The sequence below is a fragment of the Haliotis asinina genome, chromosome 4 (genome assembly GCF_037392515.1).
Source record: "Haliotis asinina isolate JCU_RB_2024 chromosome 4, JCU_Hal_asi_v2, whole genome shotgun sequence".
In the NCBI taxonomy this organism is placed as follows: Eukaryota; Metazoa; Mollusca; class Gastropoda; order Lepetellida; family Haliotidae; genus Haliotis; species Haliotis asinina.
This window is the reverse complement of record NC_090283.1, coordinates 81,414,986-81,442,501: the sequence shown is the minus strand read 5'-3', so window position 1 is coordinate 81,442,501 and position 27,516 is coordinate 81,414,986. Positions and strand designations below refer to the sequence as shown.

Below are 27,516 nucleotides of genomic sequence, written 5' to 3'. Positions count from 1 at the left end.
GACTAGCAATGTATGAGCTGTCAGAGACTTATTCTAGACCACTGCGTTTGTGTTTTGTGATCTGAGAAACAATAAAACAAACCTTATTATCAAGAGGAACCATTCAGTCGTGTACCATGTATAAAGTTCAGATTGTCAGCCAGCTATATGATGCAGGAATGAAAGAATTTATGTGAGATAATAATTATGTAAGAAACCATCTCTTACTGTGGCATGTGGCAGGTGTACCATGTATCTATACAAAAGTTGACAAGTTCTACAGTTACAAGATGTCAACCATAACTGACACTGAATGTGATGTGTCTGTAGAGAGCAGGTTTGACAACTTCCCCGACTGCGAGGAACTGAAGAAGGAAGGTTTCTGTGAGGGGGATCTGACGGAGGTCAGGGCTGGGTGTGCTAGAACGTGTGACACCCCTAACGTGCCTGTCACTCCAGGTAATGTTTACCTGTACATGAGTCACACGCACGTGCACCTCACTGACATTTACCTGTTCATGCAACACACTTAACACACTTCACTGACATTTACCTGTAAATGCGACACAATTGACAGACTTCACTGACATTTACCTGCACATCAGACACACTTCACTAGCACTTACCTGTATATAAGTCACACCTAGGTCCATATGTCACTGGCGTTTCCCTGTATATGCGACATACCTGACACACTTCACTGACATTTATCTGCACATACAACACACATGACACACTTTACTGACACTTACCTGCACATGCGACACACCTCATTGACATTTGCCTGTTCATGCGACACACCTGAAACACTTCACTGACGTTTACAGGCGCCACACACGACACACTTCACTAACACTTACCTGTGCAAGCGACACACCTGACACACTTCACTGACGTTTACCTGCACATGCAACACCAGGTACACTTCTGTGACATTTATCTGCACATGCGACACACCTGACATACTTCACTGACATTTACCTGTACTTGAGTCACAAATGAGTCTATTCTTAACGGATATTTACCTGCATATGCATCACACATGTGTAACCTCACGTGCATTTCACTTGAATTCCATACTCTTCGGTTTTCTTTCTAAAATTCGTTGCACCTGTGTGTCAGTACGTCTGAGATATTGAAGTCAGGTCTGAGATATGCGCAGTCTCTTGTAAATGATCTGTCACTTTGCCATGCCAACTAGTGACGCAGTCAACAATGGCAACATTACCGTTAGTCAGCTGTAACATATACCTATCCTTTGAAACATGACAGTAACGACGTGTTCCGCGCCCGACGATGTTGCTGATGCTGACCCCGTGACGACATTGAGTTCCAGCTATGACGTCGGGGACACCGTCGAGTTCCGGTGTAAATCTGGTAGTGACAGCCTGACCAGGACGTGTTTGACCGACGGGACCTGGTCACCTGGAGGATATGTGTGTGGAAGTAAGTAGGACTGTGTGACAAACTACCTCACGTCACGCCGAAACAACCGTTGGATATGGAGGTGCTGTTACGTCACATGGATGAGTGCGTGTGAGTTTGGGCAGGGTAGCAGTAATATGATCTCATAACCTCTTTGTCTCATCAGACAAATTCCATGTGATGTATAGTTGGTTCTTTCTTTGTTCTCTAACGTCGATATCAACACGTCAAGCTGTGTAATAACGAAGTCTGTGCCAGAAGGCACTTCTGGGCATCTAAAATATGGGCATTTATTTACGCCGACTTGTAATCAACGTAAATAGGGAAACTTACGAGCCAGTCCTGAAATTCGCCCCGTAAAACGGAAAACAGAAATTTCCATAAACGTAAAGTGTGCATGCTTGCTTGACTGGAAGCTGGTCTCTGCAGGCTAAAGAACGGGATGGGTAGACCTATAGCTCATGGTGTCACAGCATTAACAAACAGACATCCAGATAATGGAATTTGATTTGGATCGACACCACAGTGTTTAAGTTGAGGCTTCGGAGAATGGCAAGAGCTTTCACTCATTCTTTCACTGACCACCAGGTTGCCCCAGTGGCTGGTCTGCTTACAACGGCAACTGCTACCTGTACGTCAGTGTGGAGAAGAACTACGCTGATGCCAGTTCCCACTGTCAGGCGCTGGGTGCTATTGTCTCACCGACAAAGGACATGGAGGAACTAGATTTTGTAACAGCTTTTCGGTAAGAAGTAACTTTTGGTGGGGTAGACTATTAATAAACATGAATATGTTTGTTACTTTCAGTTTATCATGACCCCGAGATCTACCCCGATCTATCTAATCTGATTCCTTGAGGGTTGTTTTAGCGATCAATGATCGAGCTATTCATTATGTGCTATTCCGTAGAGCATCGATGCGAAAGCAGTTCTGTCTTAAGTCGTTACGTTTACAATACAACATTTTCTGATTTCCCTCACTAAGATGAAGGTGGGAGAAGCTGACTTGGGCACCTAATTGCATGATTAGTGCAGAACCTTCTCTTCCTTGTTTTGATAATGTCGTGGTTGTAAGATTAATTTCGACAAAACGTCTACATAGTAAGCATGGCTTTCAGAAAAAAGGGGCAATATATGTGGATCGGCGGTACTGACATCGACACTGAAGGGACATTCATGTGGTCTGATGGCTCTGCCTTCAACTGGACAAACTGGGGAAGAGGTAGGTCAGTACATAGAGACTCTCACCCAAGTGTCTACTGATATCAAATATATCAACACGAGTTGATAAAGTAAGAAATTTTTAGCTTTCTTAACGAGTGTTGATATAACTGATATCAGTAGACACGAGAGTGAGATTCTATTTATCATCCAAAATCATTCTTTATTAGTTTTCAATGGAAAATGTACATCTCTGAACACAGCACTGGCATTAGAGTTGCAGTGCAGCGATGTCATAGCATTGTGACGTCATCAAGTTCATGATGTGATAGCATTGTCAGTGCATTTTGCAAAAGCTACTGTCAAAGTGATATCTCTTAGGAGATATCGTCTGATCTCACACAAGCGATATCTCCTGTGGAACACAGTTTTGGATGATAAAATCTTCATAGCAATTTCAATAATAACTGCGTCTTTACTGTGGACAGCCACTAATGTGATATAAACGTATATGTTCTCTTTATGATCAGACCCCATTACAAGTGACACATTGTTTAAACCGACGTTGCTAACTCACACACCCATTGTTTAGACCAGCCCAACAACTACGCCAATCAGGACTGCATCGAGGCAAAGGATGAGAGCAGCAATAGCGAGTGGAATGACCAAGCTTGTTCCGTCGAGCGTCTGTTTGTCTGCAGGACGACACTGAATGATGGTGAGTATAGTGTTACATAGATATAGGATATTTATATAGCGCACATATCCACGCACTAGTGCATGCTCAAGGCGCTGGTATTTCCACCCGCGATCACTGGATGTCAATCTCAACAGCACATCGTATTTCAGTCTCAACTCCCTGGGGATCATACATCTCTTGCTGCCATTTGGCGCACCGAGTTTATTGAGGCTCTCTCTCATCCTAAAGAGGTACCCATTCACAACTGGGTGGACTGGGACACACAGTACTTTGTCCAAGTTCACCGCACCTTGCTTTACCCGCAACTGGGTGTTTGCACATATTCATTTGGCCACCATCTGGTCATATACCAACGGATTCGTGGGTTCATTTAAGTGCACAGGGCTGTGTGTACTGCGCACTAGGGGATATGACAACACTGAAAGAGTCTGCACACAAAGTTGCAATACTTACATGTCTGTTTCACACTGACACAATTAACCAAAGCACCCTTTCCACAAAACAGCTACATGCGAAACCGATAAACACGAAATCATGTTATATAGTTGACTTTTACACAATGACATTTACTAGGCATACAAATCAAAACTAATTACTGCAAAGTAATTGCTATGATAGTACACAATAGAGAGACAGTGTTCACGTCAAGGGAAGTGATGAAAATATTTCCCAAGCCGCAACAGAGGCCCTGCTTCCATAAAAAGGTCTAAACTGGATATCAAGGGTGAAAATAACGTTCTTCACACAGCCGTTGGTCTTGATGCAATGCAAGATGTTACAATCATTATCTTCCTTCTTGAACTCCCCACGAAAGTGTGATACTATGAAGGGCAGGTCCATGCTGTTCCAGCAGATGTTAGATTATACTTGAGCCAATGTGCTTCTACACACAGGAACAGACACAACACTGTCATTGTGTCAATGCCATACAGCTACAGCATTGTTACACAACACACTACACAGCCAGATAAAAAGGTCTTACGTCGTATTAACCTTTCTCTACTTTGAAATACGTGTGAACTAACAGGACGTGGCGGTGTATGTGTACCTTCCTGCAGGAAGCAGCAAGAGTCTGCTGTAGACGTTCATGGAAGGTCATGTTTCTTAAATTAAATGTACACAGTCTAACAATAATGCTTTCAGTTTGATTGTTGCTTACCAATAGAGACGTTGTTAACTTCAGATCGTTCTATCTGCGTGGATCGTAGACATGACTGTGATGATATCCTCCAAGCATCGCCTACAGCCTGTGAGGAATATCAACAGTTTGCAGATGAGCAGTGTCCTCTGACTTGTGGAGTTTGTGAAGAAAGCGACACGATACGTATGTTTTGGGGGTTTTTTTCACATATAGGACAGTTCGCGTTTAAAAGATTCAAGATTCCTTATTCATGAAACTGCGGTTTTGCAAGGGAGGACATTCAAAGACGAGTAGTGTCTCTGTTCCAGCTCTCACCTGTCCGGTAGCCGACCCCACGTCCAACGTGATCCTGGAGGAGGATTTGGACGAGGTGTCACGTGGTCAGGTAGTCACGTACTGGTGTAAGGATGGCCATGTACGGGAGAGTGGTCATGAGGACAGGGTGTGTCTTGTCGATGGCGAGTTGAGTGGGGAAGACCTTGTTTGTGAAGGTACGTTAACTGACCATCACTATAAAGTCAACATTTCTGGTCTGGTTTTCTCTCCATGAGTAAGGACAACCACTGACCTTGAGACGCGCTGACATTGTTTGATACGGATCAGGGAAAGACGGTTACAAGGTCTGGTAAGTGGTTACACGGCTTATTGGTAGCCTTTTGTCACAGGCAAACTGTAGCGCAAATGGGCTGCGTAGTATAGAGAAAATGACTAATCGTCTCTACATGCGAGCGAAGCGAGCAAATGTTATCAACGGAGTGAAGGAACAGGAGGGTCTTATTCTGTATGGAATACTTACAGTTACCCCCCCCCCCACCCCCCCGCATCATTCACCCATTACGTCAGAAGTGTTTGTATGTAGAATAAATGTTACGAAAATTCTAGCAATAGCGACGACAGGTAAGACAAATAAACTCCAACAGGTTCATGATAAAATTAGGCAATGTGGTATTTCTTTTTAATTTCTGCTTCTTCATGTTCCGTCACTCCGTTTAACTGGAAGCTGGCAGGGGTAATGGAGGCGAAGTACCATGAGTGGTGCTTAAAATGATGAATGAAACATATTTCACGTGAATAATTAATAAACATGGGGTAAGAAATGTGAGAGCACAGCCAAGTGAGGAGATGGAAGTGTACCTTTGATGGTGGCGATGTTTTATTTTGACATGAAAAATATTTTTCGAACCGAAGCGGGGAAAGTACGTTGCCAACCTTTCCTCGGTTCGCTCGCGTGTAAGAAGTCTTGTTATATTCCTTATGCTGAGCAACCCCATTTGCGCTACAGTTTGCCTGTGGTCAGTTGATCAACACCGATACAGACGCCTGGATGCCGCTGACAGCTAATTGTTCATGAAGGTCCATCTGCAGTGTTCATGTGCTCTGAGTTATTCAGCGTAGTTATATTTCACCTTCTTTCCGTGATGTATTTGCCAATATTGTCGTCGTAGACAATATATGTCGTGTTTGGATGGTACAAATACATGGGTATATGTACATTAACCTGATAATATCACATCAAATAGAGTCACCGAGACGTAAGGGACATACTGTTCCAGGCGGGACCAACTTCTCATGTATTCGACAATGAAAACATTCTTTAAGCTAATATTTTAATATGTACATTTTCTAAGAGTCTTTTACGCCAAAATACCAAATCGATAAAAACGTTTTGTTGGTTTCAACCGCTCTACAAGTTCACACTGCATGTGTGTTAGGTGCTTGGCTTTAACACGATTACACTGAACTTGCAGCGGTAGCAGGGTCAGTAACTTCCAGCAATAACGTGGACCTCGTCGCCCGGTTGAAACATGGTAATCAGTACCGGGCGTACCTCGGCGATAATGACCTCATGATGATCGACAGAGAGGGAGAGATCACGCAGTGGCAATATTATGCGACAACAGCAGGGAAGGCAATGCTCCAGGTCTGGCATCCAAGCGACGCTGGGGATAGGATGTAAGACACCAGCCTCAGTTGTCGCCTACAACTGTTTCGACACCCGCTATTAGTGAACTAGGAATCTAAAGGACAAAATAACATATTACTCAGTGCTTTCCTTGTAATCTTATTGCTAATTACTGATAATTTTTCATTAATCTTATTGTGTGACCGCACATCAACGCGTTTTGTATACATGCTATGTCGTAACGTTTGTGTGTACTGGATATGATAAACGTGCAGCATCGTGTTGTTTTCATGCATTGGAAATGGTAAAAATGCTATGTCGTAATGTTTGTGTTTATTGGATATGCTATACATGCTGTATCGTAACGTTTGAATATACTGGATGTTGTAAACATGTTGTATCGTAACGTTTGAATACACTGGATGTTGTAAACATGCTGTATCGTAACGTTTGAATATACTGGATGTTGTAAACATGTTGTATCGTGACGATTGCGTTTACTGGATACGATAAACATGCTATATCGTACCGTCTGTGTGTAGGTTTGAGTTCATTGGTCAGAACCTCCTGGACACCAACAAAACTGGACGTGTGGAGGTGCTGGATATTCCCGTCAACGACCGCATTCCTGTTATCCCTGGGGACGTGATCGGCATCCACTACTTTGATCCCCTGATAGGTATTACCTACACTGAGTGCAATAACGACCTCACCCCAGAGGCAGCCAACATGTCATGGATCGACACTCAAATCTCAGACATGGACTACTTCACCCCCGGGCAAGTCTACACGCTGGCAGACCAGAACAAGTGTTACATCATGTCCTTCAAAGCCACGGTCGGTCCTGTAAGTTATCCCGAGGAGGCAGTGAACTGTCCACGTTTGTAGACACTCCCAAATCCGAACATATTTGTTTGTGTTGGAAGCGTAATGAGAGTGGGGCAGTTGGCATGCATGTTTATCATATGAAGTTAATAGGAATTAGTAAAAACAGAAAATAAATGTCCTTTGAATGTCAGAGAAAACAATATGTTAAGTGCTGGACTTTCTCATTGATATTGAAATCTTTGTCAAATTTTGGGGTCAAATCTTTCGACAAGAAGTAGGCAACCCCATGGGCACCAATCGGGAACTTTCTTTATCCCTGTGAGTTTCTGCTTGGGTTGGCAAAAGTCAACACCAGGTACTTTGGACAAAGGGTTTACCTAAAGCCTTAGGTATATCTATGATCTTCCAGTAACTATCAGATAACCCATCCCCTTCCACCCATTTATCCATCCAAGTTGGAATTTAGGAGACAAGCGAGAACCCCTCAGCTGTCTCATATTTAGATCTATGCATAAAGAATCGTACTGACAACAAGCTGTCCCTGTGTGACAAAGGGATGATTTCAGCTTTCCAAATGTCAATAGCACTGAATCTTCTTTATGGAAACGGATACGATGTTTCAGTGATGACTTGCAAATGAAGAAATTAGAATCTTTCCTCTACATCATACTTATAAACAACACTCAAAGAATTTTCTAATTGTCAATTTTCCTTTTTGCCGAGCAATACTCCAGCAGCTCATGTCTTTGATATTTACATTGCACACCTACTGAGGCAGAATCGAGCATGCTATTTCCACCAAGATCTCGAATAGCGGCATAAAACTCATGCTCAGGGTAACAACATTGAAGTTTTCGAAAACTTGTAGAGCATACATGGAGGGCATTTCAAAATGTGATTCATCAGTGGCAAAGATTATGTCCGATACAATTGCCTATTTTGACCCGTACCATTCGTTCGAGGTTATCACAGGTGAACAGTTGAGTAGACGTGTATGTGTATGACGGGTGTTACCTGGTGAAGGATACTCCCACCTTATCACGAAACACCTGATATTGTTTCATACTGATTCATATATACATGCTGACATGATGACAGTCATTGGATTGCCTGGTCCTGACTTAATCACTTACAAACAACATCGTTCATGATTACACAATCATAAGGTTCCGGGATCGTCGCTTCCGCCATTGAGGCAGTTGAGGCATGAAAGTATTGTAGGAAACAGACAATTTGACCATGTGTTAGGGGGGGCGGGGGATTTTGCAGATTTTGGGGACTGAATAATTTGTTGTACAAGAAGATATCCTATGAATTATATTTTGTTTTACTAAAATGTCTGGCAAAAATGTATTTCCTGTGGCAGATAGCTTTACTAATTGCCAGAGTCTAAAGTGTCATAATTAGGTTTGAAACTCTGAGGCAATATGTTTCATAAGCATCGAAGCCCCATACCACACCTGCCCGAATATCAAATGCACGATCCCCAATAGATCACAGAAACTTCCTAACATGTGTCTTCATCGTAGTGTAACGGATGTCGTATCTGCTCACGACGTTGCTTGTTGACTAAGGTACTCACGTGTGATGTTCCTCCCGCCTCATCTAACGCCATCTTGGAAAACACGACCAGTCCCGTGCCACGATTTACGATGGTCACATACACGTGCAGAGACGGCTATATCCAAGTGAGCGGCGACACACTGAGGAACTGCACGGAATATGGTCAGCTGGACGGCGAGGAACTCATCTGTGCTGGTTAGTCCGACCGTTTAATAACCATGTGTGTATTTGTTTGTGTGTGTCCATGCGTGCAGGAAAGCATATATGCGTGAGTCGTGAGTCGTGAGGCTGCTCAGGGAGCAGTACGAACGGTTATTTTCTGTCGACGCCTTGACACATGTCTCTTCTTCCTCTGACAACAATAGTAAAAAATCATGCCATCTGTTTTCATTTTGCCATTTGTTAAACATCTGTCGTCACAGTGATCAGGAATGCAGTACAACTGTAGCAGTTTCATTGTAGAAAGATATTCTTTGAGGTATTGCTTGACCTTATCCAAGAGATGTCTTGTTTGGAGTCATTTTAAAATGATGAAGTATTTTTCAGAAATTTTCGGAAGCAAATTACTCTTGTTTTTATTTTTGTTTAACAATCAGTGCATGTCATGGTCCGATGTGACCTTTGCTAACATGTTCTTGTCGGTCTTTACATGGCAGTAAGTGTCTAGAGGTCACAAGGTCGATTCCCAGATTTGTAAAGACTATAATTCATTGTCGTTTCAATTTTGTACGAAAACAATCAAGGAGTATCAGTCACAATGGAATTTCAATAAATATCATTATAGACCCAACGCCAGTGACACCCAGTAACGACGTCGATCTGATAGCTCGTCCTACCGAAGGTCGCAAGTACTGCAGCTACGTGGGCGACAACGACTTGATGAGAATCGACAGAGACGGCGAGGTTGTCCAGTGGAAGTTCTTCTCGACTAGACCAGGGAGAGCACTGCTGCAGGTCTGGAGACCACGACCAGATGCCGGTAGTCGAAAGTATGTGTGCTTTCAATGAATGTAAATTAACTGTAATCCGATTATTTTTCATACGAACTCTGACCATCACTGAATATTCAGTTTACTATAATCCAGTTTTCCATTTTGTTATGATAAATACCCCTGTCTCGTTCAGAGTCTCACATCTGTCTTAAGTGTCATCAAGATGACGTCAAGCAGTCGTCCAGTCAAATTGCACTACGTGCGATAGAAATTCATGGGGATTCCTTAGCCGAGAGTGATGAAGACTGAAAGCGAGAGAGCACACCCTAAATCAAGACACAGGGATGTCCACTGCTTCTTCGATAATCTTTCTGTCACCATACTGGACTGCAATATTCAGAGACAGCGTCAGAATAATCACTTGAACACATGAACAATTTAGCCTACAATAAAATAGTAACCTAATTAACCTGTTAATGTTCCACATGAAGTAATGCAGGTCAGATTAGAGATGTAACATGCCTTATGTAACGTGACAGTGATATTACTTAGATGCCATGTTTCTGCATTTCACTCACCCGGGACTTGAAGGGATGTTATTTCTTGCCCCTTCAGCAGATGAAGGTTCGTGGTAAAGATGCAAGAGGAAAAGTCGTTACAATGTTCTTCACGCTCTTTCAAAACATAGCTCCGGATTACCATTTTCAAGACACTGTTCTATTTAACGTCTGGTTTGGCTGCCTACTTTACCTCACATCTGAACGTATGTCCTGACTAGGTTCGAGTTCATCGGCCACAACCTGGTGGACAGTCAGGTGACCGGACAGGTGGACACACTAGATGTCCCTGAATATGAACGTATCCAGGTGAAGAAGGGAGACGTGATCGGCATCTACTACTTTGACCCTCTCCCTGGTATCGGCTTTTCCCAGTGCAGCAGCAACCAGCATCCAGAGGCTTCACAGATGTCCTGGATTACCACTAAAGCCAAGAGGCCGTCTTTCTTTGTGAGCGGGGAGATCTACAACCAGGCGGACAAGAACAAGTGCTACATCATGTCTTTCAAGGCCATGGTCGGACCAGTAAGTATCCTACCTGGCTGAGAGCGGGTGTGTCATGGCTGGCATTTATGTCTAAGACAAGATCCACACTTTGTGCCTTTGTTAGTCTGCCTCACTGTCCCTGAACCACATTAGTCTCCTCACTGTCAAGCCCTCTCTGAAATGCTAAATGAAGCGAGTCTAGATTTCCTCATGTTCAGAATCTCTGGTCTCACTCGTGCTCCTCTTCAATATATATGGGTTAAGCTCGTAATATTGAATTTATATATATTTAGACACTACACTCACACACACACACACACACACACACACACACACACACACACACACGGTGACCGAAGGTGACCACACGCGTTACTAGAGACTTTCGTTTGGAACTTTCTTTGCTGCGATATGTGTACAAGCATGTGCCCGAAAACCGAGTGCTCAACCGTTTTTAGGAAACGCAGCCGATGAACATGCTGAATCATCACCTGAAGAAGGGGCAAGAAGTAACCCAGAAACGTCGTGTTAGACAATAAAAACAAGTTGTCATCCATATACTCGTCTTATTATGCTGAACCAAACCTGATCTCTATGATAGGCCACCAAGTTGTAAATTGTTTTCTTTTCATTGATATAAAACCTTGAACACACATATTGTGTTTGGCACTGTTGGTTGAGAGAGAATGATATACGTAGAGATGTTTCTGTTGCACATTAGAGTACGCATTAGTAAATGCCTTTGTGAACACGTTCCAAATGTGCAGTCGAGGGTTCATAAATGGTGCAGTGATTGTATGGGCTGCAAGAGTTGCAGTCTGGAGCAGATTTCGAGGAAGATTCCAATCCGATGCTCCACTGGGCAAATGATGTTTGTTTCCTATTCTAAATGTACGTTGTGGGCGCATTGAGCGAAGTATAACAATCACACACTGTTTATGCGAATACAGAATGCGTGGTTAGGACTTGTGGGAACTTGATGATTTATATCAGGTTCACAAATGACTAGACTTAGTTTTATCGGGTGCCACCGGTGGGACAGAATATGCTCACCTTTTCACAAACACCTGATGTCATCAATATTCCATAGTAATTCATAAACACATGCTATGTTATCGTATCGCATGGTGGCAATCATTTGATTTTGTTTCAGACCTCATTTCTGTACATACATCATAAAGCTGTCATAGCGCTGAAACACATATCTGCTTATTATGTAGCCACACATGTACATTCGACTCTGCTTTGGACAAAACATACTTATGAATGTGGAGAGTGTTCTGCCGCTTCCGTTTGTGATATATCTCTTATCTCAACTTATCATCGCCTTAGGAAAGATATTTTCAAAGATATTTTCCTTTCTGTGAGCGTATATGAATACTTCTGTAGGCAAGACAATACCAGCTGTACCGCACCAACTGGCTTCCACTGATACGTCGTAAGAATGTCGGCTCTAGGAAGAAGATTTATACCGGAATCAACGCCAACTTCCGTATCGAGCATGATGGCGAGATCGTCCAGTGGAAGTTCTACTCCAAATATGTAGGAGACATCGCACTGCAAGTGTGGCGGGAAGTTGGACCAGATCAGTGAGTTTTGTTGACGACTTCATCCCATTCCGCTGAACGTCACAGCAATGTCATGTATTAACCTGTGTACAGTCAAAGGCTGCAGATAACAATGCTATGTCTGCCTTAGTGTATTTCATTTCTGGAAAATGTTCGTTGCCAATGATATCGATAATTTGTTTGTCCAAATATCAGGGCATCGTTTTGTTTCGGAACAAAAAACAAAAATCTAACATGGTTCCGTTCTACTTCAGGTACAGTCTTGTTGGACAGAACATCGTGGAGACCGTCGACAACGACGTACAGGTGGTAACCGTCAACTCCAACGACCGCATCAGCGTGGAGGCTGGTCAGCTGATCGGGGTGCACTACGGCAAGAACAAAGGCGGGCTCTGTTTCAACAAATGCAACAGCGTCAAAAACCCAGAGGGCTATCACGTGAGCTGGATGGAACCTACTGTAGCTAACTCGTCATTTATAACACCAGGTAACTGTGACTCAGTGGATGATGTTGTACGCTGATGCCAGCACTATGACCGCTATCGGAAAGTGATTGAGATGTTTTCTGTGATCAATATGCAACAAGATATGAATAGTTGACATAAAGATGTGATAACCATTTACACGTGCGACATATGTGACCTCCTGGCACTGTTTGTTATTGCAGACATGGTGTTCACATTCCAACGTAGCAGTTGCAAAATATTCTCTCTCACCGCCTTCATCATGCCAGTAAGTAGACGGCCACGTCTATGTCACTCTTCCAGTCCAGTAACCTTGGACACATCATCTTTGGTCATTGAGCATTGGGTCAGGGTAATATATGGTCACAGTCACAGACCATTGTGTCAGTGTAATACAGCCGTATGTTCACAGTCACAGACCATCGGTCACAGTCACAGACCATTGTGTCAGTGTAATACAGCCGTATGTTCACAGTCACAGACCATCGGTCACAGTCACGGACCATTGCGTCAGTGTAATACAGCCGTATGGTCACAGTCACAGACCATCGGTCACAGTCAAAGACCATTGTGTCAGTGTAATACAGCCGTATGTTCACAGTCACAGACCATCGGTCACAGTCACAGACCATTGTGTCAGTGTAATACAGCCGTATGTTCACAGTCACAGACCATCGGTCACAGTCACGGACCATTGTGTCAGTGTAATACAGCCGTATGGTCACAGTCACAGACCATCGGTCACAGTCAAAGACCATTGTGTCAGTGTAATACAGCCGTATGTTCACAGTCACAGACCATCGGTCACAGTCACGGACCATTGTGTCAGTGTAATACACCCGTATGTTCACAGTCACAGACCATCGGTCACAGTCACGGACCATTGTGTCAGTGTAATACAGCCGTATGTTCACAGTCACAGACCATCGGTCACAGTCACGGACCATTGTGTCAGTGTAATACAGCCGTATGTTCACAGTCACAGACGATCGGTCACAGTCAAAGACCATTGGGTCAGTGTAATACAGCCGTATGTTCACAGTCACAGACGATCGGTCACAGTCAAAGACCATTGGGTCAGTGTAATACAGCCGTATGTTCACAGTCACAGACCATCGGTCACAGTCACAGACCATTGTGTCAGTGTAATACAGCCGTATGTTCACAGTCACAGACCATCGGTCACAGTCACAGACCATTGTGTCAGTGTAATACAGCCGTATGTTCACAGCCACAGACCATCGGTCACAGTCAAAGACCATTGGGTCAGTGTTGTCCAGAGATGTACTTGCAACATATTTTGTCAATGATCTCAAGTCATATGGCCAAGCTAAATGTTACAGCAGCAGAGATTATTGGTAGGTTATATACAGCAAGTCATTGTTTCCTAACACAGTCTTGTTACAAATGTAGCCATCGTTCCACTTGTTGCAGGAATGTTAGTCGTCGGGATCAAGGAATACGATGAGGATCGAGGAACACATAACTTGTACCGTAACGTGTTTACCAATAAATCCAAATTACCCGATGTGTTTTGATTGTAGGTGGAGTGACGTGAAGATACTTCCGACTGACTGTTTCTGCAAAGTTAAAAATTAAACGAATTTGAAAGCACTTCCTTGTTTTTCTGTTGTGTTGACCTGGCGATAAGTCACGACTTTATTACTTCACTTAAAGGAAATGTTGTAAGGACATGTATTACTTCACATAAAGAAAGTGTTGTAAGGACATGTATTACTTCACATAAAGAAAGTGTTGTAAGGACATGTATTACTTCACATAAAGAAAGTGTTGTAAGGACATGTATTACTTCACATAAAGAAAGTGTTGTAAGGACATGTATTACTTCACATAAAGAAAGTGTTGTAAGGACATGTATTACTTCACATAAAGAAAGTGTTGTAAGGACATGTATTACTTCACATAAAGAAAGTGAGTGAGTGAGTTTAGTTTTACGCCGCACTCAGCAATATTACAGCTATATGGTGGCGGTCTGTAAATAATCGAGTCTGGACCAGACAATCCAGTGATCAACAACATGAGCATCGATCTGCGCAATTGGGAACCGATAACACGCGTCAACCAAGTCAGCGAGCCTGACCACCCGATCCCGTTTGTCGCCTCTTACGACAAGCTGAGTCGCCTTTTATGGCAAGCATGGGTTGATGAAGGCCTATTCTACCCCGGGACCTTCACGGGTCACATAAAGAAAGTGTTGTAAGGACATGTATTACTTCACATAAAGAAAGTGTTGTAAGGACATGTATTACTTCACTTAAAGAAAGTGTTTTAAGGACATGTATTACTTCACATAAAGAAAGTGAGAGAGTGAGTTTAGTTTTACGCCGCACTCAGCAATATTACAGCTATATGGTGGCGGTCTGTAAATAATCGAGCCTGGACCAGACAATCCAGTGATCAACAACATGAGCATCGATCTGCGCAATTGGGAACCGATAACACGCGTCAACCAAGTCAGCGAGCCTGACCACCCGATCCCGTTTGTCGCCTCTTACGACAAGCTGAGTCGCCTTTTATGGCAAGCATGGGTTGATGAAGGCCTATTCTACCCCGGGACCTTCACGGGTCACATAAAGAAAGTGTTGTAAGGACATGTATTACTTCACATAAAGAAAGTGTTGTAAGGACATGTATTACTTCACTTAAAGAAAGTGTTGTAAAGACATGTATTACCGTCCTTATGTTTCACTTTACTGTTCACATGTTAGGTCAGATCGTCGCCATCTTACTGAAGCAGTTCTAAGTGCCAAATATATACCTGCCATGTTATTATTCTGTTGCAGGCTCTGGTTGTTAGGATGATATCAGTTTAGCAGTAGTAGTAGTAGTAGTAGTAGTAGTAGTAGCAGCAGCAGCAACAGCAGCACTAGTAGTGGTAGTAGTAGTAGCAGCAGTAGTAGTAGCAACAGCAGCAGCAGTAGTAGCAGCAACAGAAGTACTAGTAGAAGCAGCAGTAGAAGTATTGGCAGCAGTAGCAGCAGCAGTAGTACTGACCGTGTCATAACATATACAAGTACATAATGTTTTGGACCCTGCGCCTGACATTTCACCTGAGCTCCCACATTTTCCTGGAAAAAACCTACTTATCCTCAATGGATCTCCTTGGAAATTGTTCATGATGTTTCTAACATATCCACAGATGTGTATGAAATGTGTATTTGAAGCAAAAAAAGCACTTTTAGAAAATGTTCATTTTTCATTGCAATAGACTCTGGATTTTCAAAATATTTGAAGCCTCCCATTGTTCCCCTATCAAGGAAGCATGCGTCTTTCACAGCCTTGTGACAGTGGGAGTGTGCCAGCCTGAGTTGAATAGAAGCCGACTGATTGATATAGGCAAGCAGTTGAAGAAAAGACAATGGATTGACTCTGATGTACATCAACTAATTAAGCATCTGGGTATCAGCCCAGCTGCAATGGGTAGCCGGGGTGGACGACGCTAACAAAAGAACAATCCGTCAACAAGTGCAATATTCAGTAATTTGGATGTCAGTGAACCAGCTTTCAACCCATGTCCGAGGAACTCAGTCAAGTGGACATTCAAACCTTTCGGATTTGATTAAAGTTCGTCTATTTAATTCCCAATCTTGCAAAAATAAAACGGTTGAAATATACGACTATATACTCGATCATGACAACGATTTGCTCTTTCTCACTAAAACTTGGCTAGCCGCCGTCAGTGATGAGTCAAAATGCTATGACGTTACCCCACCAGGCTACAAACTGGTTAATGAACCTAGGCTAAACAGGAGAGGATGTGGTGTTGCATTGATTTTCGGGAAGGGTCTGATTGTTGAAAAGTCAAATCTACATACTCTCTATAAGCTTCCACCATCAAAGATGAATCACGTCACTAACTCAAACTTCTGTGATGTCCCAAAATTGGATCCTGTGTAATCATGGGGGACTTTAATGTCCATTATGATGTGAAATATAATTCCTTAACTAAGCAAGTGCTCAACAAAGTGGAATCCCACAGCCTTAAACAACATGTTAACAGTTCCACACGTCGTTCAGGTCATGTGCTGGACTGGGTTCTCTCAGGATCCAATGATCTAGTAACAAACCTAGAAGTCAATGATTTGCAGATGTCTGACCATTTCATGATCTCCTTCGTTTTGGATTTCCAAAGACCCACTCCAATCAATGAGTTCATCAGAGCTCGCAACCTGAAGAAAATTGACACTGGCACATTCTGTCACGATCTGAACAGTTCAGATCTGTTTTCTAACACATCTGATGACGTTAATGAGTTATCTGATTCCCTTAACTCCACTTTGACGGCCGTCTTAGATAAACAGGCCCCTGTTAAACTGAAGCAAATTCGTAATCACGAAGCATCACCATGCTACAACGATCAAGTCCGTGAGGCAAAAAGGAAGAGACACTTTACTGAGCGCACATGGCGCATCTCCGGCTTGGAAATCCATAGACAGTTGTACAAAAGTGCCCGCAAAAAGAAATCAGGAATGCTCGCGCTTATTACATAAACGAGGAAATCTTTAAGGAGTGCAGACAATCCAAAACGCTTACACAGTTCTCTCCACAAAATCCTTGGAAAATCTAAAGACGTTTTGCTTCCTCACAGTAACGAAAAGACATTGGCAGAGGATTTCAATACCTTTTCAGTGAGAAGATCAGGAAACTAAGACGTGACGTTAATTCCGATGGCGTTGCTTTCGAGGAGCTCATAGACACCCAGTTCAGTTCATTTCATTCGGTAGCAGAATCTGAGGTCCAGAAAATAATGCATTCCTCAAAACCAACTTCATGCAAGCTTGATCCTATCCCCACAAAAATTCCTCTTGAAAATACTGGATATCATTCTGCCAATAATTACCAAGATCATCAACCTAAGTTTATCATCAGGCTGTGTACCACCCTGCTTCAAGCAAGCTGTTGTCAAACCACTCATCAAGAAACCACGCTTGACTCTCAGTGCCTGAAAAATATCGTCCTGTCTCGAATTTGATGTTTTTGTCTAAAGTTCTGGAAAAAGTAGTCAAACGACAACTCTCAGATCATCTTTCTCAGCATAACTTGATTGATTTTTACCAGTCTGCCTAGAGGCAGGCTCATAGCACAGAAACTGCTATTAGTTACGTCTTGAACTCAGTCAGATCTACAGTCGACCAAGGTGACTCTGCTTTGCTTGTCCTTCTGGATTTATCTGCAGCTTTTGATACAATTCACCATGAAATTGTTCTTGAACCTTTGCGGAAAGAATTTGGTTTGACCAATGCAGTTCTTGAGTAGCTAAGGTCCTACCTTTCAGACAGAATCCAGTCCATTCACATTTGAATATCGTCCTCATCCAGTCACACCCTAACCTGTGGGGTTCCCCAGGGATCAGTTCTTGGACCCATTCTTTTCAGCCTGTACTGTATACTCAACCGCTTGGAAAACTTATGTCTGCTTACCATGTGCCCCATCATTTCTATGCGGACGACAGCCAACTGTTTGACACTTTCAAGTCCTCAGAACATAGTCAGCTACAGTGCAAGTCCAACCTCGAAGCATGCCTTGCCAGCACAAGATCCTGGATGTCTGCTAACAAGCTTAAACTTAATGATGAAAAAACAGAAACAATGGTCATCTCCACAGTCTCAAGACAAAAGAAATTTGTTATCACAGATATTTCCATTGGGCAATCTTCGATTCCTTTTTCTCCTCTTCTGAAAAACCTCGGTGTTCTTTTGGATTCAAACCGCAGTATGGACAAGCAGATAAATCGTCTAGTAAAGACCTGTCACTACTATCTGAAGAACACTGGCAGCATCCACAAAGTTCTCACAAAAGACGCCACTGCCACCCTAGTACAGACTTTGATTTTATCCCGCCTGGATTACTGTAACAGCTTACTGTTTGGCATCTCTTCGTCTAAACTCCATCGTCCTCTGAAAATCCAGAACAAAGCTGCACGCGTTATCACTCTCACCAGTCCACGCTGCCACATGTCTCCCATTCTGAACTCTCTACACTGGCTTCGTATTCGTGAAAGGATTGATTTCAAGATTCTCTGCCTCACCTATCAGTCTTTCTATAACTCAGGACCTTCCTACCTTCAGGACACCCTGACACATTACTCTCCAGCGCTCATGACAACAACTGTTACTTGCTGTCCCAAGCTATAATCTAAAATCATTTGGCTCAAGAACTTTTTCATATGCAGCAGCGTCTCTGTGGAACTCTCTCCCAGTTGAGTTAAGATCATCTCCTTCCCTAAGTACATTCAAATCACGACTCCAGACACATTTATTTCTCCGTTACAAGTGACCTATCACCACTTGTACCTACCAGCTGTATATATATCAACTGGAGCTCAGGAAGCGCTTTGAGCATATCCTTGAGACGTGGAAAGGCGCTATATAAATAGCCTATTATTGCACGACTTTGAAGTTCTGTGTCATACGTAGGCTATCAAACACTACTGTTTCCACAGGATAAGTATGTACGGAAGTAAGAGAATTCTCGGTCCATTTTCCTCTTGTCACACCAGGATGTGTCACACGCCTGACGAACCTTTCCCTTGACACCACTTTTCCACTTGCTGTTGGTTCAAAAGTGAGACTTATGCTCCAGCTGGTGGACGAGTGGTCATCATCATATCCGTGTCAGGACACTTTGACACTTCCCTACATCGCACAGATGGTAACAATGTGTGAAGCTCATTTCTGGTGTCCCCTGACGTCATATTGCTGGAATATTGCTGGAATATTGCTAAAAGTGGCGTAAAACCCAACTCACTCACTAACTTGCTACATCGCAATGCACTTTCTGCAGTATTACAACCACAATCCATTAACCATCTGACACATCTAATTCAGTACTCTGGTATTGTGTCAATACTCTGATATCGATATGGTTTTAACATCCTGAAATAAATTTCAAAGAGAGTTCAAGGAGAGTGTTCCGTGTCGCCTTTCTATCTACGACACTAACTTTACCCAGCAATCTCTACTCGGAGGAATTCAGCGAGAAACCCACAGAAACTACACGTACACGTGTACACGTGAAATGAATGTTAGTTAGTTACATGCCATATTTACCCTTACAGGGATGTACATAAAATGTGTGGTTTGGACTACCATAGGTCAAGCAGAAACCAAATATTTTTTAATGTCAACTGTTTTGTTACATACACAACGTTTCCTGGGCTTTTAGTTCGTCACGTCAGACTACCATTTTTCTGTGAGAGCTGCAGTGGGTAGGATCGCTGACTTTGTGCTGTCGATTTGGTGCCTCTGTGTAAATGTGTTGTTCGAATCCCGGATGAGACTCAACCAAAAGCGTATTAAAATTGGTGGTGGCTTTGAACACGTTATAACACGTTACACTAAGGGCTTACTCCAAGCAGAATTACAGTTACCAGTGAAGCCATGTAACGTTTATCTAGTTGTGTCGGTCGCTAGCAAGTCATAGGCCTATCTATTCTGACACTGAAACAAAGTATTGAGAAGGGAAAAGTTAGTGAGTGAGTTAAAATTCAAATTAACTTTGGCAATATTTCAGTTATCGTGACTAAGTCAAGACTGATGAAGGTAATGTGTATTATAACGTCAACGAAGGACATAAACAGGATAGAAATCCGTTCACTCATGATGACACTTAGTCTCACTTACGGAAACCTACGTTTTCTGTCAGCATAGGTTATGTGTGATTATCAGGACAGTAACGATGTGCCGAAATATCGATGAATTACAATCTGTCGACCCTCCGATAGTAATGAATCAGTTAGAAACGAAAAACTATCGATGCATCGATGTCAATGACTCTCCCTAGTTACAGGAAGTACCAGATTTGTTCACTTTGATTTTAGAGTCATCATTTCCTGTCCAGCATACTGTTTTCTTGAGGTTTCAGGCTTTTAAGTTTCTTGCCACTTATTGAAAGAGACTGAGCTACCTGAACTCTCTCATAGACACTATACATTCATTTGGAAAATGGTTTCAAATGAGACAACCCAAGTAGAAAAGTATTGCAATTGTTGGTCGCCATAGACTATAGCCATCGCAGTATTTGCTCCCTCCTCACTAGCCACCCCTAGTGAAGAGTGCAGTAACTAGCCCTTCAACGTCCCGTCCCCTCGGTCTCCTTCGCAGGTTGTTTAGGAAAGAGACATCGTCAATGACAAGAGCTCAGGTCAGTCCGTCCAGCTTCAGTTATTTCTGTCAGCTGATCTACTTTAGCCAAATGTCGAACGACATTTGCGGGTCTGACGTCATTCATCCGTTTAGAAGTTATTGTGAGTCCAAAGCCCACCAAACGGGATATGATTTGACGAAAAATGGTCCGACCTTTGTACCTATGTCTGTTGCTCTATTTATAGACATGAATATGCAAAAGCACGGCCGCCAGGTCTCAATGTGACAATGGGCGAGCAAGGCATATGAAATACATGCGAGCAATGGAACGGGTTGAAGATCATCTCCTTGGCGAACATACCTCAGGACAAAAAACGAAACTAACTCCCGACATCGAAGAAGCACTGTTTGAAACTAACCCCCCAGACAACGTCGTCCGTGACCCCCAGTCCCCAGAAGGTGGGTGGGGCTGGGTGTGTGTCGCCGCACGGGCCGTTATGATGGGGATTGTGTTCGGCATCATGTACGGCTTTGGAGCCATCTATGTGGAGTTGGTTGATGTGTTTCAGTCTACTCGAAGCGAGGCCGCCTGGGTTGGATCTGTGGCTACGGGGGCGTTACACTTTACAGGTAATTACCTCCTTGTATCGGGCGGCCATATTCGTTACAGCAATTTGACAAATGTTTTGTTTCTTTGCACGTGAATGGGTGACTTTAAATTAATCAACATTTAGAATATCAGTCATGCACGATACTTGGTATCTTCACCGGTTTATGAAGTAGCAACCCACGGGATAGTGTGGCCAAGCTCGATGACTTGATGCAGGATTATAATGGTGTCGGTTATTTACATGTCGTCTCTATATAGCTGGGATATTGCTTGCTGAAAATCACATAATGTGTGAGACATACGTGTGCGATACAGCTTTTACACGTGTACTAAGCACCGTTGCTAACTGAGGTCCTGGTACCAATGAATGTGGATGCATTGAACTAGTATCAGCAGTTCAATGCGCCGGACACACGCACAATATCCCGTGTTGATAACGCCATGGACTGTCCATGACATGTCCGTGTCTCTTTTGTGCTGTATAGCAAAGCTCCAAAGTCAGACATCTTTTGTGGATCGTAAACAAAAACACATGAGGGCTCTTGGTAACGGGAAGTTGTTCTTTCTAGTTTGATGTCTGACATTTCTCGATGACAGACAAGCCGAATATTGATTCACGATTATTCATTTCACATGGATAATTGTTTTTCATATACCATACCTTTGTTATTCGATCTCATTACACATCGTACAAAAACAGCATGCACTATTGTACACTATATTCGCGCGGTCCCCATTAACCACCCTCGCCTCACAGTGATTGGACATGAATGAACACATGTTCCTTTTCCGACTGGTCGGCCATATTGTGTAAACAGGACCCTGTATGCATATCTAAGTGTCTGTAGCTAGCATCCCTCTGTTTTCCACATGTGGACCTCTATCCAGTCTTCTGATTGGCCGCTACGGCTGCCGTGTGACGTCAATAATCGCAGGATGTGTGGCTTCCATTGGCTTCCTGGCAAGTTTCTTCGCTCCAAACCTGCACTTCCTGTACCTCAGTTTCGGTCTGGTGGGTGGTAGGTTCATACTTGATGCTTCAGCAATATCTTTATGTTTGACGTTTGTGGCATGATAGCAGCGGAGTACTCCATGCTACTCACTGGAGACGAAATGAAAATTCGTGATATATTCCTATACATTTTTGTTATCCGTGGGATAATTTAATGGTATCCTTATCACTTGTAAATAATAACTTGAAAACTTGAAACTTTCTTTTTAGCTGATCCTTTCTGCGTTCCTGTATTAAGATGGCACCCCAACTTTCTGCATATAGTATTGTTACAGGAGGACCAATTTGGTCAGTGATGGAAAAGCTGTATTGAAAATAAATTTCAGGAACTGGTCTGGGGCTGGCCATGGTGCCTGCCGTGGTGGCTGTGTCCAGCTACTTCCTGAGGAGGAGGGGTCTGGCGCTGTCCATGTCCTCAGTCGGTGCTGGTGTGGGGACGATGTGCTTTCCCCCGTTGTTCAGGGTGCTGATAGAGGAGTATGGGTGGCGGGGCCTGATGCTGGTCCTGTCGGGGGTAGCCCTGAACATCGTCGTTTGTGGGGCACTCTTCATGATGCCGGTCAAGTCAAACAAGAAAATGGATTCGAATGGTTTGTAAATCATGATCTATATGTACCGTAACGTGACCCTCTTCTATGCAAAATATCCCTTGTTTCTTCTGGCACTAAAGACGTCGTGTTGACTCAATCAAGTCCGCTACTGATTGAGGATCTGAATCATCTTGAGGACGATTACTTGACAACGGTACTTTTAGCAGCTCTTGACACGCATTACACGTACATAGGAAATAAATGTAAATATATGTAAATATGAATATAGATAAATGTCCTAATATATATAGAAATCTAAGCATATTTTTTGCAAGAACTTTTGTTGTGACATTGTTTGGTTTCATTTTTTTTTTGGTAAATGTTTCGGAAGATGTATTAATGTCTTAACGCACTGTCTAACTGTCAGGCATACAATACGTTCAAGCCAGGTCCAACCTGACATGCATCGATAATACTTACTGTCTGTCCGAGTTGTTTCGTGGGCGAAGATGATAACATTCATATGCATTGCTCGAACATTAACAGGAAACATTAAATACAAATGCTTTGCAGCCTGGTTCCTCATTCCGTGCAGAGACAACTAGAAGGGACAGAAGGTAGTGGTTGGACCCTTGAATCATAACAAGGGACGCAGACACATTTACAGGCACCATTATCCTAGCGCCGTAAGGAGTCCAACCATTTGTCAGCATCTTCCCTCATACATTGCGTTCTCTGTTACAGAACATGTCCAGAAGACTGGTATATGTTCCCGATGCACTAGACAATTCAGCAACTTCTTCGCCGTGATGAACAACCGCGCATTCACAGTCATCCTCCTCATCATCACGACGACCTACCTGGTGTACATCGTCCCTTTCGTCCATCTGCCCGACCTGGCTCGTCTCACCGGAGTAACCAAGGGCAACGCATCAATCCTGGTCTCCATCATGGGTATTGCTGGTATTGCTGGGAGGCTCCTGTTTGGGTTCGTCTCCACCCTGCAGTGTGTCAGCGTGCTATTGTGTCATGCGGGTATGCTGCTCGTCTGTGGGGTAGCGACACTGTTGTGCACGTTCATAAACACGTACACGTTGTTTGCCGTATATGCTGCCGTGCATGGTGGTTTTATTGGTGAGTTACTCTGACGACATAATTATGTACTTCGTGCAATGTGCACATTTGCCCACAAGTCAGTGTACCTTGTACCCAAGTGTGTTTGTCAAAATCTATGTAGAATAGATATTTTAGCTACATTGTTTTTGCTTTGTTTTTTTTTCATTGTTCAGGACATGGGTAACAAAGTGTACTAGCCTACGCAAAGTGTACACAAATCCCGCACTCTAGGCTACCAGTTGTCCGACATTCATATTTGGGGAAGTCGCGGTGGATGAGTGGGTACTGACTTCGTGTACTGGCAATTAGTTGCCTCACTCTGAGGGTGCGGTTTCGAATCCCGGATGTGACAACCAAAAATACTAGAAATCGTACTTTACAAAGAGTATAATCCCAAATATGACATGTTACATTTTACCACTTTGTAAATGACATTGTGCAATAATATATACCGATGGAACAAACAGACAGGTGACAATGTACACAGTTCTGTAGCCGGCCATGCAGACAGATTGTATTGTGTTGTCTTGTGTGTCACAAATATGTTGAAGTTAAGCAACGCTGGCCACGGAAAGTCATAAATGGGTGACTGTGCTTACTAACTTCACTCCCCAGGGTTTCTGGGACTTCTGTCATGCCCCACAACGCAACAAATGAAAAATAGTGTCTGTGCAAATTTGCCTCTGTTCACTCAGCAGACCATGGGTACCCGGGGGGATAGGTCATGTGACTATTAACCCCCTGGCACTTCAACGACAGCCTTTTATCCGGGATAATAAGTCGATTTAGTTGTGTGTGCTTAGAGGGTGTCCGTGCAGTGCTATATGATCTATGTTATGATGATGATTGCAGGCAGCTACACTGGTTTCATTGCGGTCGTCATTACGGAGATCGTTGGCCTGGACCAGACCGCCAATGCTCTGGGTATGCTGACGTTCCTGGGCGGAATATGTATTTTGCTGGCATCGCCTCTCGCTGGTGAGCAGATCCTACGAATTGGCAAACATTTTAGGTGGCATATTATCGTTCTTAGATATCTATTAGTAGAATATTCATCAAGTATTACAGCCAGGTAATCCAAAAGCTTGTTTAGTGAAATTTCAGTTTCATACTTGCAACTCACATACCTGGCTCTTCCACTACCAAGTGGTCCCCCATCGTAACAAATAGCGAAAACCAACCAAATAATGATCGTTTGTTTTAAAAAAACCATGTTTGTTATTCGGATTTCCAAAATTATGAATAAATCACCACAGTTGTTTTGCCGAGTGCATGTGCCAAAAATTTGGTTTTGTTGCAATTAGATTTTGTTTTTGAGTAGTTCATCGATCCTGAAATCAAAAGAAATCAGTCTCAATGTAACCATATGCATACCATAAAGTGGGCGTTTTAAATGAGTCTAAACTTTTGAAACGATGTATATGTATGGATGAACAACTTACATCTAACATGGAAGTTGAGGTTCCGTCATTATTGGCTTGGTAATGACACCAGAGTTTTCAGCGAAGCAAGTTGTAACAGACATGGTCTTCATCCATTACCTTTCCCTCTTTGCTACCCCATCTTATACATGTTGGACATCTCATGGCATTATTCCAGACTAGAATTTAACATACGTTATTTCTGTGGCTTTATTTCAGGTTTCCTGTACGACACGACCGGAAGTTACTTGACGTCATTCTACTTCACCGGGGTTGTGTTTTTAGTCTGTGGACTTGTTTATGTCGGACTCATTCTGTATCTGAGACATCAATCATCAGATCGTCTAACTGATCACGTGCATTAGCGTCTGTCAGTTAGATTGGCGCTCACTATACACTTTGGAGGCTGATCCTTTGATATTCATGGGGGACTGTATTTCTGGTATAGAATAGCTGTTTTCCCACATCTGACTGTTCTGAAGAGAGTATATCGTAAAGAAAGAGTTGTTCTGTTGCTCGTTAGAACAATTGTATTTTAAAATTAATGTCACTTTTGTTGTGTGGTTTTTGCGTGGAAATGACATCAAACTGATTTGTCTAATACAACCAGACCTAGTGAGTGATTGAACGATCGTATAAGTGCACTTTGGCCATATGACGTTAGCTTTGTGAGCGTATAAAAACAAAGTCGGAGCAGAGTTGTTTTGATGACGTACACGAGAATCATATGTCATATTGGGATTTCCCTTTCCTAGTAAAGTACAAATTCTGGTACTTTTTGGGTTGAGTCCCATCCGGGATTCGAACCCGCACCCTCAGAGTCAGGCACCTAATCGCCAACACTCAAAGTCAGCCGCCTAGCCCACTCAGCCACCGCGACTTCCACAAAAAAAGGAAAGTCGGACAACTGGTAGTCTAGACTGCGTACTTTGTGTACCCCTCTGATGAGTGTAAATTGGCAAGGCTCCAACGGCCGAAAGCTATGATTACACGATGCCATTTAGAAAGTGGTCAAATGCAACATATGTCATATTTGGGATTTTACTTTCTTAGTAAAGTACAAAGTCTGGTACTTTTTTGGTACTTTACTATGAAAGTAAAATCCCAAATATGACATATGTTGCATTTGACCACTTTCTAAATGGCATCGTGTAATCATACACGAGTATGTTGTCGAAAAAACAGGGAAACGTCCAGGATCCGAACAACTCTGCACAGCTCAGTGCGGTATCCTTACTACTGGACCATTTGTTCGGCACAGTCACCTACATTTAAAGAAACTGCAATCAATGAAAACATCAATCAGTGTAACAAAGGGGTACTGGGATGCTTACGGAAACACGTTCCTCTTCCCTAGCTGTGTGTTATAGTGAATGCATGTGAATGGGAGTTTCCCCAGGCCTTTCGACCAATCATATCGCTACATCACCCGCACAGTGCATTTCCTCATCATGAGAGGATTCACCAACTCCAAGCCTGTGTACAGTGAAGTGAAGCATTAGGACAGTCAAGCATTTCTTAACCTTTCATTTATGGACATCTGTCAACACACCGGAACATCACGGAAGTGCTTTCGTGTAGACCGTGAAGGTCCCGGGGTATAATAGGTCTTCAGCAACCCATGCTTGCCATAGAAGGCGACTATGCTTGTCGTAAGATGCGACTAACGGGATCGGGTGGTCAGGCTCGCCGACTTGGTTGACACATGTCATCGGTTCCCAATTGCGCAGATCGATGGTTATCCTGTTAATCACTGGATTGTCTGGCCCAGACTCGATTGTTTATAGCTGGAATATTGTGTAGTGGACGTAAAACTCACTCACTCATTCAGATTCGTATCTTTTTGGACTTTGCAGACAGCGTCATTCGGAGACACCGTCACATCATTTCACCCTAATAACATTTGGAGGTTCCTAATACACAGACGTAAGATGTTATAGATGTTGCTGATAAGTGTCAGTATGCATAGACAGTCATCTGAGATATTCCATTATTCTTCTCCGTGAATATTTATGC

General features: G+C 43.0%; 3 protein-coding genes across 3 annotated transcripts in view; all 3 read left to right on the top strand.

Moving 5' to 3' along the window:
- The window catches only part of LOC137281193 (uncharacterized), a 33,590-nt gene extending 16,373 nt beyond the window's left edge, over positions 1–17,217 (top strand). Inside the window, exons 19-34 of the mRNA XM_067812313.1 lie at positions 310–438; positions 1,252–1,425; positions 1,993–2,149; positions 2,522–2,625; positions 3,157–3,282; positions 4,448–4,588; positions 4,714–4,896; positions 6,154–6,358; positions 6,851–7,154; positions 8,711–8,894; positions 9,484–9,688; positions 10,410–10,713; positions 12,064–12,263; positions 12,497–12,729; positions 12,910–12,974; positions 16,816–17,217. Of these exons, the coding sequence (XP_067668414.1) occupies positions 310–438; positions 1,252–1,425; positions 1,993–2,149; positions 2,522–2,625; positions 3,157–3,282; positions 4,448–4,588; positions 4,714–4,896; positions 6,154–6,358; positions 6,851–7,154; positions 8,711–8,894; positions 9,484–9,688; positions 10,410–10,713; positions 12,064–12,263; positions 12,497–12,729; positions 12,910–12,974; positions 16,816–17,217 (3,116 nt within the window). The remainder of the gene's footprint in view (positions 1–309; positions 439–1,251; positions 1,426–1,992; positions 2,150–2,521; positions 2,626–3,156; positions 3,283–4,447; positions 4,589–4,713; positions 4,897–6,153; positions 6,359–6,850; positions 7,155–8,710; positions 8,895–9,483; positions 9,689–10,409; positions 10,714–12,063; positions 12,264–12,496; positions 12,730–12,909; positions 12,975–16,815) is intronic.
- Positions 17,218–18,135: 918 nt separating this feature from the next.
- LOC137281192 (uncharacterized) lies at positions 18,136–18,861 on the top strand. Its single transcript, XM_067812312.1, has one exon. The coding sequence runs from the start codon at positions 18,136–18,138 to the stop codon at positions 18,859–18,861; it is 726 nt and encodes a 241-aa protein (XP_067668413.1).
- Positions 18,862–21,134: 2,273 nt separating this feature from the next.
- On the top strand, positions 21,135–27,002 carry LOC137281191 (monocarboxylate transporter 12-like). Its single transcript, XM_067812311.1, has 6 exons — positions 21,135–21,441; positions 22,760–23,023; positions 23,708–24,097; positions 24,932–25,057; positions 25,720–25,816; positions 26,900–27,002. Exons 1-6 carry the CDS (start codon positions 21,135–21,137, stop codon positions 27,000–27,002), a joined length of 1,287 nt encoding a protein of 428 aa, XP_067668412.1.
- Positions 27,003–27,516: the final 514 nt, after the last annotated feature.